This window comes from Mercurialis annua, linkage group LG8 (assembly GCF_937616625.2).
Source record: "Mercurialis annua linkage group LG8, ddMerAnnu1.2, whole genome shotgun sequence".
Classification (NCBI taxonomy): domain Eukaryota; kingdom Viridiplantae; phylum Streptophyta; class Magnoliopsida; order Malpighiales; family Euphorbiaceae; genus Mercurialis; species Mercurialis annua.
The window spans coordinates 36,164,536-36,177,800 of NC_065577.1; the positions used below are offsets into that span (position 1 = coordinate 36,164,536).

Sequence of the window (13,265 nt, forward strand, 5' to 3'; positions counted from 1 at the left end):
TAGAATGGATTGAAGTGAGCTGGATCAAGATCTGCCGCACACTTGTTTGACTATAATTGTTGACTTAACTTTTTTTATGGAATATTCTCCTGTAACTAAGTAACATCCACGTGTGGAAAATGGTTAACTATACACCGTATTAATTGTGTGAATGGAAACTAAACTCTGTTTTCAACAAGGATTTATCTTGGATCGGAAGATATAAGCAGCAGTATATCAGGCCCAAATTTGGGTACCTTGTGTTGCAATTCTTTGAATTCAATTTTTCATGAGATAATCAAAACTAGGCTAAAATTAACATTTTTGAAAAGTTGGTATATAAATAAAATAGTTGAAAGGTTGGATCTATTCTAGTGATCAAGTCCTTATTCTGTCGTAATCCGAAAGAAAATGTTGTATGCATTGTGTTTTCTTTTTATATAAGATAAGTGAGGTGTTCTGGAGATATTCCAATAATGAGATGACACTTTTAAATCATTCACATCCAAACTAATTTCCATCCGAACCGGATAGGTTCTTTTTGCAGGAGACAAGATTCTAACCGTAAATTCTGCGACTTCACTTAAACCACGCTTTACTAACTCACAACATTGCATGCATTGTGTTAAATGTTCTCCAACCATCACCTCACCAAACTTTTGAGTGCATTTGAATAACCATTTCCAGTAATTGCAATTCAGCAAGAATATAAAATCATTAATTCATTATACATTGGATTGGATTATATTGGATTTAGCTCATGAACTATGAGCTTAAAAAATAGATAAAATCCTAAAAAAGTTCAGACCAAGCATTTGTGTAGTGATTACATTATCAATAGCTTAAGACTTAAGCTTCCCTGTAAAGACTGAACCCCTCTCCTATGAATATTCTACAGCTTCAGGACATAGAAATGTTTCTTTTTATTCATTTCATGTATACAGATTCTTGTATCTGAATAATTCTACAATTTGTATGCATATTCACTTAAATTATGTGAATAGTTTCATGCTTTAGCTAGGCATTGCCTTGTTCTCCAAAAACGACCTGAAAAGAACGAAAGCTTGTCGAGGGCGGTGGAGCGGAACTTCATGTCCTGCTCCGGTTACTGTCACGAAAGTTAGCCCTTTGTATACTTGGCTCCACCCGCCAACCTGCGATAGAAATACAGCTAGGTGGCATCAGCATAAATAATAACCTGAATTAGGAGTATGCAAAAATCCGAATAGAACCAATAAATCGAATTGGACCGAACAAAAAATAAAGGTTTTTTAGCTATTTAGTTCGCTTTCGGTTTTTGCTTGAAGAAAACCGAAAAAATTGGACAGATCAACAAATTCTTGACATGATTTAAAGAAAATAAGCTGTGTGTTCATTGTTTACCTTCCCTTTATCATACCAAGGATACCAGTTGGTAATAGTTGGTAGCTTCAACGCGTCGATGGAGTAACGGGTTGCAGTCACAGGAACCACTGCGTCAGTGTCTCCACTGGACAGAGAATTCAACTAAATTTTCAGTTAAACACCAATGCAATAACTGTCTTGATTCTCATAATTTATAGCAACATTGAGGCAGATGAATTCGCGTTAGTTAAATTATATACTCTTCTACATATGTATAAAAAGCTATTTTTCGGAGATAATGATATTCGGATGCCAAACTGATTCGGGGTACGCGTTCAGTTTGTACCAAATGCACACCCCTAGATATCATGTATTTTAACTATTCAAGAAAATGACTCAACTTTCAACCACTGTTTCTGAATCAAAGAACTTCAAATTATGAAATTTGTTCAAGTTATATTTAGTGACACCAGAATTGCTACCACACCAGAATTACTTACCTGAAAATCCATATTTTCAGGCCAGCAGCGATGAGTTCGTTGTATATAGGAAGCATTGAAAGCGGAGAATCTGCCCAGTAGTTTCCAACAATATCACTGCAATGCATAACAATTTGGTCAAAAATGGTACTAGAAGTATTGTTTCTCAAAGCAATCAATGAAATGTGGACCTGCATGTTTTCCATTGGTATGGGATCGCAGTGACATTTGCATGAAGTGCCTTCTGAACTTCAGGGCGATTGAAATACGCTGTAGAATACCTTTCGGTGCAGGGATCATATGCTCTTGACATCCATGGCTGAGTTTCAAAATAACAAATGAGCATTAGTTCAACAGACTCGGAACAGATTGAAAAACTTAAAATACTGTGAGTTGGAATGAAATTGAATCTTTGATACCATAAACAGAAATGTTGGTATCAAAATGAAGTCCATTTTATGATTGAATTTATGATAAGAACTTACATAACGACCCCCTAAGTTGCGCCTCAGCAATGCAGTGCTATTGCAAGGCCGCGTGAAAATGCTGTATGGATCAATGTTCCCCTGCTCCAACTCTGCAAGGTAAAGAGCCTTGATGCATTCTGCTGATGGGTGCACAGAAGATTCAGAATTGCAGGTGAGACGCAAAGTTCGGTAGGTGGAATCAGAGATTAAACCATGAGTCCACCAGTACTCAAATGTGCCAACATAGTCAAGATGATCATCAGTAACCGCATTTCCCACCTAAAACAATTACGTAAGCGTTGGAAACTGATGACATAAATTCCATTTCTAATGAGCTATAAATACTGTTTCTTACCAGAAATCCTTTAAAGTTCATAACAGGATTCTGAATTCCCATGTTCTTTTGATAAACAATTTGTGACAGCTGAGGAACATAATGACCTGAAAACCAGTGTTCAAAATCTTAGTCCTCATGAAACAATTAACTGAAGTAAACCTCGTCGGAAGATCACATTAAGGTGAAAGATAATGAAGCGATTCAAACCTGCGTAGCTTTCTCCGACAATGTAGAAATCTCTATGTTTGTACTTTGGAAACCTTTCAAACCAATTGAGTAGAAATTCATAAGCATCTTCAGCTACAAATTCGCAACATGCAGATTCTAAAGTCAAAACAAACTAAACTTAAGCTAAAGACTAATGATAGGAAATGCTGAACAGGAAACAACGGAACACCCCTAGGACTCGATAAATTCCCGTGCAAGATACTATATCAGCAATACACCATGATAAGAAAGAAAAATTAGCTAAGACATTTAACAACAAAACAAGGAACAAACCTACCAGTTCTCTGGTCACCAACAGTGTACAAATCTGATGTGGTATTTGAATACGAAAAGCCAACACCAGCTGGGGATTCAAGGAATAGCAAATTTGCCACTGCAAAACAACACCAACCACAACATAATGTCATTGAAACATCAAACAGAAGGCTAATAAACTTGCAGTACAAAGTAGATTTTAAACTATGCAAATCACCACATACACTTATTCCAAGCATACGGATTGAAGTAAAGATTCTGGCCATCGGGCTTAATACGAAAAGGACCAATTTCCTCAGCTGCTCCATAAGCAACAGAGGAGCAGCCAGGGCCACCATTAAGCCACAAAATAAGCGGTCTTGACTCAGGTTGGCGACTTACAGGAGACTCGATTAGCCAGTAAAACAATGCCCTCCCAGCTTGCTGGTTCACAGTAACATAACCTGAATACTGATCGAATTCTACATTTGTCGGTTGACCAGGCAAATACGTGATCTTGTCTCTCTCTTGATCCTCAAGAGGAGAGGATATGCAAGAACATATAATAAAAGATAAAACGAAAAGAACCGAAAAGATTACAGGATTATCCATCAATCAAGAAATCAAGTAGAGCCCTGAAAAAGACAGTTCTAAACAAGCTATCTACACTAACACTATGCAAGTATAATTAACACTAACACTGAAAAAAGTGACTTATCAACACTAAAGCATTGAAATTCAGATGTTTTTATTGAAGTAAGTATGCAAAATAAAACAAGAAATCCTTAAAAAAAATGCTGCTTGACCAATAGAATTTCAAGAATGGTATGCAAGAAACAAAAAATATGAAACAGAACACAAACAAAACAAGACAACTAACACCCAGAAGATGCTTCTGGGTGCTGTAAGAACTTATGATGAACAAACTGAAGTGTTCAAGCAACAACTTAGATCCAAAAAGATGTAAAATTTGTAGAGAGAGAGCTCAAAATGTTTGCATATAAATAATAATAGTAAAAGCTCATTGGCATTGAATTTTCACACTGCCCTACCAATGATTGAGATTAGTTGTGAATGAGGTGTGAATTTTAGTCTTTGAATGCAATTGGAATCCAAACTTTTAGTAACTATTTTTCTTGAAAAACGGTTTAATCATTTAAAAAGATTTCATTTTTTTTTTTACTTTTTCGTTAATGGTCGAATCGAAATTAAAAAATAAAAAATAGGCTATTGATAATTTCAAAAATTTGTATAACGGCTGTGTTTTTCTTGCGAAACGGCTTTTCAGTCTTTCTTATGTTGCGTATTATTTAGCGTTCGATACCTTCTTTATCAGGTCATCAGAATTGGTTTTCAGGAGAAGTTTTTTGATTTATAAACAGAAAAAATCAAAACGGGGATATTTTTCGATAATTAAGCCTTTAAAAATTGGGTTTGAATTTGTATCTATATTTAGGGAACAGGTTACATGCGCACATGGGTGTATTCAAATGATTCAGTTTTTATTGTATTAAAAATAGTTAAATAAGCAAAAAGGGCAATAGCTTTAAGCTTTAAATCTTGAAGTAAATAAATAAATAATGGGAGCAGTAGTTACTGTGGTTGTCTGGCTTAGTACGGTTGGCGGGACCGTCGAATGTAAATCCTGTAAGAAGGGAATGCATACGTAAGCTCGATCATCACCATGTTCATATCCGAACTACAGTACTGTGTAGTGAACCTCACCGGATTAATATGTGTGGAACTGTTTAACTCGTCTATTAAAAAATTAATAAATCATTCTTTTACGGCCAAATGTTGTAAAAAGACCAAACCTTTTATAAAAGTTTCACAAAAGTCCCGACCTTTTAATTTTGTCAATTTTAGCCAAAAATAAATTGTTTGGTTTCAATTGTGGCCAACTCTCAATTTGATTTCAATTTGCCTATGTGGCGCCTATGTGCTGCCTATGTGGCATGCCAAATATTGAAAGGTTAGGACTTTTGTGAAACCAAATAATCTATTTTTGGCGAAAATCGATAAAATTGAAAGGTCAGGAAACCAAATAATCAGTTTTTGGCCAAAATCGATAAAATTGAAAGTTCAGGACTTTTGTGAAAGGTTTGGCCTGTTTACAACATTTGGCCTTCTTTTATCATATGTTTGATTTGTTTAACTCGTTTATCAATAGCCGGTTACTCTATTTATATATTTTTTTAATTAAATAAGTATAATTAAAACTTTCAAACAACCATAAATACTAATATAACAAACATAAAAATTCACCAAATCTATATATTTTTTTATTTTAATTACATTTTAAAAAAATTCATAACAATATACTAATTTTTATTTTTTATTTCTAAATTCATACACGATGATGAAATTCATTGGTGTAATTTTTTTAAAAATTCATGATGAATTATGCAAAACGACAATCAATATATGTTTTCCCATAAATAAATCAAATGTCACTGTAGAAGAAAGGTATATAGCTTGTATATACCTTCCTCACTTTTGAAGATTATGAGGAACACAACGAAAAAAGTGAGAGGCAGTATAACTGTATATATCTTTTTTTTTCGACTGATATAACTGTATATACCATTCTTTTTATTATTTATTATTATTATAAAATGAGGAAACAATTTTTTAAATAGATTCTTTTCTTTTTATTGATGGTCAGACTTAATCAATCTTTGTTACGATTATATTATTAAACAATAATTTTAAATTTTTGATATGATACTATTTAGTGATATTGTAATATTTAATTGATTTTTTTACGGATTGCGGTGGAAATTTCCCATATATATCTCTATCTATCTAGAAATAATTATATTAAATATTTGATAAGTTAAAATTTCATTGGATTTCAATTTTATCAGTTTAAAATATTTAAAATTAAATTTACAAATAATTTAAACTGCATATACTAGCATGTTTGTGCTATTTTATATTTAATTATTATTAAATTCATTTTTTTACTAAATATTTAAGAATAAAAAGAGTTAATTGGGTCTTTGAATTTGTGACTTGGCGTTAATTTACTCATTTTTCAACTATTTTATTTAATTAAGAACAATATTTTCTATTTGTATGTCAATTAAGGACAAAAGGAGTCATCCCGGTTTTCAAACTTATTCATATTGTATAATTTTATTGTCAATAAACCTAAAAATAATGAAGATAGTTCTTAATTTATGAAAATAGGTGATAGTGAATTACTTAATCTCGAATTATAAATTTAGAAAACGAGTTAGACAATTTGCTTAAATATTAAACTAAAGACTGTCATTCTACTGATTAAAGTGATGTTCTGTTTTCTTTTACTAGAAACTGTACTGTCTTTATCATCTTCTTTGTAGTAAATGGTTCAACTAAAAAACATTATGGTTATGGGTGAGCAGAAACCGAACCAAACCGAAAAACCGGACCGGACCGAACCGAACCGAAATTTGTTTTTTGGTTCGGTTTTTCGGTCAAAACGGTTTGGTTCGGTGTTAAATAACAAGAAGTTTGAAGATCGGTGTTCGGTTCGGTTTGAGGCTGTCAAAAACCGAAATAACCGAAAAACCGATGACACCGAACATATTAAAATGCCACACTTATGAGAAGGTCTGGTCCAGTTTGGTTTATTCCTAACACTAAAATACCCTCTAATACTATGTCGTTTAGATGCAATATATAATTCACCTTATAACTTTTGAACCCTAATTTTCTCATTTTTTTCTATTTCTCACGCCGCTCTCTCTCAGACTCTCTTTCTTTTTTCTATTCTTCTGACTCTTAATCTTCTTCTTACTCTCCTATTATAACTTTTGAAACTCTAAATTTTCTCATCTTTTCTAATTGATTTCGTCAATATCTTTAACTAATACTTTTCAATTCAACACTTAGTGAGACAATTTTTATCAATTATTCAGCGTTGTAGTTCGATGTAAAGCCATCATCTTTGCCTTTTCAAATCTGTTGCTGAAGACTTTCATGATTTCTTGTATTCATCTTTTTCTTTTGGGATTTTTTGCTAGCAATTTTAGATGTAATTTTAATTCATGCGGTTGTATTATTTATTATGATCTATAAAGTTCTATATCTCATGGAGTATGAATCTTTTTTTTTCTCTGATGAAAATAGGCTATAAATCTGTATTCATTTGGTTGTTAATAAATTTATGTCTTTGCTGCAAATTTTTCAGGCTTGAAATTAATTTTGGATTGAAAAACCGAATTAAAAAACCGAAACCGAACCGAACCGACCGAAAAATTCGGTCAAAAATAATTTTGGTGTTTGGTGAAAAATAATACGGTTCGGTTGACGATTTGAACAATTTCGGCACGGTCGGTTTTGGTCGATTCGGAACCGAACCGAACCGACCGATGCTCAGCGCTAATTATGGTAAAACATGAGCATACTGATGATGGACAGTTATGGGCCAGCTGCAGGACCACATTATGGACTCAATTAATTCTTTGTCTTCTTTGATCCTTTTAAAGTGGTAAAATTGGAATAAAGTAATTAGGTTCTTGAATTTGTATCTCTCAATTTTGTTTATTATTCATTTTCAAATTTTTAATTAACAAAATATATGCATGAGAAGTAATAATAAACTACTATCTCAATGTTAAATTATAAGATCATGCACAAATTAGAATTGACAGGATAAATTATCCATTTTGAGAATATTTTTATCTAAAGCTACCAATTTAGCTTTATGTAATTTTTTATACTATATTCAAAAGGTACTAAAATGAACATTTGCTCTCCTTAATATACACCTGGCAAAGGGTGAATGAGGCTGTTCCAGAAAAAATTCTTAAATGTAAAATAGCCTTTAGTCAGTGAATGACAATGATTCAAGGTAAAGTTTAATGAAACTTGTTTTTGATCCTTGTCCTGTTAAAGCAAGGCTTATTCTAAGTTACTCTAAAACTTTTTGTTCCCCTCTGCTTTATTTTAAATTACAATGGAGAGCAATACTCAAACTTAAAATTTTCATAATATTCGGACTCGAACTTCTAGATTCGAACAGTACTCTCTAATACAAACTTAGTTTTTTAAAAAAAAAAAAAATACGGCGGACATTTTATCGGTAATCCATCGGAAATTTACAGACGAATTAGACATGTATTACGAAAAGTTGGAGAGTATTCATCACCAAAGAATAGCAACTAAAGCAAATTAAATAACCTTCTTTCTTCTTCTGCAAGATCCTTAAAGCAAATCCATTCCTGAATATTTCCCAGGCGAATCAATTTTCACCAAAGAACAGTAGAACCTCAATAGAATATCACAAATGGCTAAGCAATAAAAAAAATAGAAACCAGACCCGTCGGTAATCTAAGAAATGAATACATGGGTTCATTGCTCAAAGTGTTCAGTATTAAATTTGGCAATGAACTAATCCATCGGTAAGCCATTGACAATATTCGAACCACACACTACAATTCCGTCTAAAAACATCCAACATAAATCAACTCAATGACAAATCACCAAACTTAAATCTACTTCAGTGGAATGTTATGTAATCGCGAATATAGTTATAATAAAATTATAAAGTGACTACATTACGGTTAACCAACCATGATCTGAATGTATAGTTTCAATAACCAATCTTATTGTAATCAACTCCGTTGTATTTCTTTCTACGAATTTAACAGTAGACTAAGAATCAGCAATTACAGATGTAATACAATTACAAAGATAAACTCTTCAACTGAAATTGTAAAGAAGCAAAGCAGAGCTTATCTTCAGTTAACCAGTAACTAAATCAGTCTATGTTTTCTATAAATAACAAAGCCAAATTCTAACCCGAATGTTGCTCCTGTTGCTTCTCAGCCTCAAAGCACAGTAGAAAAGCTTAAACTCTAACATTCAAGACAACTCTTTGCAGTTGATTGATTCTCACAATTGTTGCACTTACGCATATAATTTACAAACTTCAAAATAATACAACTATTTCCCTATGGTCTCAACGACTAGTTTCAAGAATTAACGGGAAAACCGCTAATTTCAAGAACGAAAGGAACCTGATTAGTCAAGATATACTTTGACGTCAATCCCATTATCGATGAGAGACTGAACAACAGCTCGAATCTTTCCCTCAAACTTGTCCCGCTCCCTTGGAGTGTAAGATGCAGTATAAACATCAGCTTCTCTTGCCCTCTCAGCTAATATGCGCCCAATGGCTAAACATGCAGGTACGTCTGACCGGGACTTGAGAGCAGCTTTAATATCTTTAGAGTTCGTACCAGCAACTGCAACCTGTTTACTTGTCACCCTATGAGTAAGCGACGCTGAAACAAAGCGCTTAGAGATAAACACATCAAGTGTAAATGGTTCCATGAATGCTCTAGTCCGTTGCTTAAACGACATATGCTTAGTGGGATTTTTTGACTTTTTCTCCTTCTGGTATGTATAAGGCCTGCTATTGTCATCGTCAAGAAAATCTTCTACCCCAAAAAAGCTTCTTGGTGCGTAATGAACCTGTAACAGAGCAATACTAAGCAAATCTGAAATAATTGGTGGTCGCAAAACCTTGGGCTTTATAGAATATCGATGAAAGAACCCCCCCCCCCCCCCCCAATCCATGCCGCATGATAATTATTTGGTATTCAACTTAAAGATCCCCAAATTAACATTTAAAGTATGAATTCAATGAAGTATATGTTGCTGAGAATGGATGAACACTTAAAATCAATGAGAAAAAAATGTTGAAAAATTACAAATCATTTCCTTTTTTATCTAATTAACCCATTCTATGAGAAATTTTTCAAAGCAGATTTTCATTGCAAGCAGTTAGGAAAACATTACATACCTGTCCACTGTGGATGCCACAAGTAGGTAAACATAGTAAAGGTCTAAGCTTTTCTCCTTTATTTGAGAAAAGACCTTTGTTTAAAAACCCACCAAGTACTTGCCTAAACATATTTGATCCGCACCCAGCACCTTAATATACCAAATCGAACTCACTTAATTAAACTTGGTTTACAATCACCTGAAAAAACCTGCAATATAAGCACCATCCAAAATCACGAAATGCAACCATTCCAATAGTTAAATTGAAAACACAAATAGCACATGTCTCAAAAATGTACTCCATGCACAAACTTACTGACAACACTATCTCAAAATGCATTTGCAATGCAAGATGAGTATAGCAGATATGAGCATTAATCAAAGAATTAAACATGTTTGCACAAAAATCATTCAGTAACACCTATATATGCTTAAACCAATTTATGGCAGGAATTTTTTTTACATAGACAGGATTTTCCTCATGAATCCCTTTTACCTTTCACGTGATTGAATCCCAAAGAAATTCATGTAATAGGGATCCATGGAGACCTGGACTAGACAAGAAATTTCCATGGCATATGATAAAACCCTATTGCATAGCCTCCTAAACCTAAAACATGGTGCAGTCATTGGATTCCATAGTATCACATACTTGATCAAGTAAAAGCACTTTAATGAACTACCCAATTCACCACCAAATCTTGTAAAATGTCAGATATTGAAAAAGTCAAAAAGCTACCATTCACAATCCTCACAAGTTCATATCAACAACTGAGTAGCATATCAGTTATAAATGGAAAGTAAATAAAACTACTATAGATGTGTGAAAGATTATACCTTAAGTTTTCATATCCGTCGGGAAACAGCGGGAGGCAATCGGTGGCCAGTTAAATTGAGCTGATGTGCGGAGAATCTGGAAATTCTTATATAAAGCAAAAGGTGCCAATAAACCTTCTTCCTTATCTCTGAAAAAACCAATTAAACTCCAGAAATTAGTATTGGTTTATGCGACTCCCTAAAGTCAAGAAAATGAAATATTTAAAAGAAAAATGGATAAAATAATTATAAACATTCAACATCCGAAAGAAATGAAAGGAGCCCAAGATGTTTTTTACAGATAAGTTTATAATTTATATCTTACATTACAATTCTATGAGAACCAAAAAAAATTGTTAATCAACTGTTTGACATTCTAGCGCATTCCGATTTACATGGCACCTGAAAAATGAACTGTATGGAAACGCTGCCGTTTTAACAATGGTAAATGTGAACAACCCTAATCAGTCTTAACAAATTAATTCACCTTTGTCAAGCTAGCATAAATATCACTACAAGATCACAATTCGAAGCATTAATTCCGGACTCTTCTATAAACGAAATCGCACTCAGGAGTCTGTGTAATCAATCTTTAGAGGATAATTCATCTTCTACAACATAATTGATATGTTCAAAGGGACTTAACCAATTCATATGAGAAACATTATGCCCTAGAATTTTGATGCCTAAACTATTGCCTACCAATCTCAACTCAACTGAAAATATTAGGGCACTAATATATTTTCTATAAGTTTATAGTATATGAGATGAACAATTAACTATCTTATCTGATCAAAAGCAAAAATAATTTCATTTCAAACTCTTCACTGATTAAGCAGTTAAATTAATAAAATAATCTAACAATACTAACTTGTTGAAGAGCAGTGGAAGCGGCGGCAGCGAGAGGTGTAGGAAAAAACGATAGTCGACAGCGGATAAGGAGAAACGCTGGCGGAAGCAGCGGAGGAGGTGGAAATCAATAGCCGGCAAGGGAAGCAGCGGCTACGGAGAAGACGGAGGAGAAGGGCGCCGGCGGTTTAAGTTATAGTTTTTCAGTGAGCTTGAAGCATTACAATTTAACTTTTTACCATATAATTTGAGATAATTACCGTAAAAGTTTAGCTCCAAAATGAGATACTACCACCGAATTTTAAAAAATCAAGGCCTAATTATTTAAAAATCACCCACCTTGTAATTTTTTTTCATTTATATTCAATTGTATCCTATTTTTTGATTTTTATGTTTTATCTCTACCTAATGAGTTGAATTAATCTTTTTTTTTTTTTGAAAAAGAGTTTAAATTAGTTCTTCATTTTCAATCTATATTCTAATAAAACATTAATATTAATCATTTATATATCTTGTTTTTAATATTTTCATCTTTAAATTAATTAAATTATTAAAAAATTTATTTTTAGGGTACAAATGAAACATAAAAATCGAAAATAGGATAAAATTGAAAATTTTCCTATGTCATGGTATAAATGAAAAAAAGTTATAAGCTGAGTGGTTTTTAAGTAATTAAGCTCAAAAAACAATTATCCAATCGTTCATGTTTAATCAAATTTATTTAGGAAAAGAAGTTGTCAGATTAATTTTATAGGTTATTTATAATCTCTAAATTTTTATTTGTACTTATTTGATCTTTTAATTTTATGTTTTTTGTTTATCTGATTTCTAAATTTTTATTTAGACTTATCTGATCTCTTGATTTTATATTTCTTTATCTGGTCTCACAACTTTATTTTTATTTACTTGATTTTTTTAATTCTATATTTGGAGAATCTGAAAAAGCGAAAATCAAGTTCATAAACATATAGGCCATGTTTGGTTCATAACAGCATGGAATAAAATAGTTATTCCATGAGGAATGAAATGCATATTCTTTACTTTTTGAGAAGAGTGGTTATTCCACAAAATCATAGATTAGCAATTCCATGGAATTATTATTCCATGAATCAAAATGCGGAATAAATATGCAATACGGAATAGTTATTCTATTCCGGATCTATTACATGAACCAAACATGGCCATAAGATTAAATGGGAGTTTAGGGCTGGATAAACAAAAAATGTAAAGTTAAAAAACCAAATAACACTAAATAAAAATTTAGGGATCAAATAAGTAAAATTTGATAAATTAAGAGACCTTAAAATGGGTTAATCTTTTCAATGGTTAAAAATTTTATTAGAGAGAAGGTACAAAAATAATTTTATTGTTGTCTTCATTTTTCACATATACCCCTAATACTTTTTAGGGCACAAACATGGCCTTAATGTTGCCATCGAAGTGCAAATATGACCTTAATATCTCAAAAACTTAAATTTAGATCCTTCTGTTAGAGGAAGTTACGTTTATTGGCTTTTGGCTAGGCATGTTAAAAAATACAAAAAAAATCAAATTTATTATAAAAAAAAAAAGGAAAATGAACAAAAATGATCTCAATATCTTTATTGAAACGCAAAAATGACCTAATGATTTGTTAGAAACAAAATGACCCTCAATTTAACAATATAAATCAACTCCATCTAACAGAGTCTGATTTTAGTTTTTGAGACATTAAGGTCATATTTACAGTTCAGTGATTAAAATCATTTTTGCGCT

At 32.4% G+C, this 13,265-nt stretch overlaps 2 protein-coding genes across 3 annotated transcripts; both read right to left on the minus strand.

The window, feature by feature from the left end:
• Positions 1–675: 675 nt before the first annotated feature.
• LOC126660012 (serine carboxypeptidase-like 27) lies at positions 676–4,139 on the minus strand. Of its 2 annotated transcripts, none has more exons than XM_050353340.2 (9): positions 3,314–4,139; positions 3,112–3,207; positions 2,814–2,930; positions 2,625–2,710; positions 2,288–2,548; positions 1,994–2,121; positions 1,824–1,919; positions 1,363–1,468; positions 676–1,133 (listed from the first exon to the last, which is right to left on the minus strand). In XM_050353340.2, exons 1-9 carry the CDS (start codon positions 3,678–3,680, stop codon positions 993–995), a joined length of 1,398 nt encoding a protein of 465 aa, XP_050209297.1. In that variant the 5' UTR covers positions 3,681–4,139; the 3' UTR covers positions 676–992. The 2 variants fall into 2 exon arrangements, with proteins under 2 accessions (XP_050209297.1, XP_050209298.1); XM_050353341.2 differs by having other exon boundaries at positions 2,814–2,906; positions 3,314–4,134.
• Positions 4,140–8,662: 4,523 nt separating this feature from the next.
• LOC126660016 (uncharacterized) lies at positions 8,663–11,776 on the minus strand. Its single transcript, XM_050353346.2, has 4 exons — positions 11,533–11,776; positions 10,683–10,810; positions 9,865–10,054; positions 8,663–9,533 (listed from the first exon to the last, which is right to left on the minus strand). The coding sequence occupies exons 3-4, from the start codon at positions 9,973–9,975 to the stop codon at positions 9,081–9,083; spliced, it is 564 nt and encodes a 187-aa protein (XP_050209303.1). The 5' UTR covers positions 9,976–10,054; positions 10,683–10,810; positions 11,533–11,776; the 3' UTR covers positions 8,663–9,080.
• Between the last annotated feature and the right edge of the window lie 1,489 nt (positions 11,777–13,265).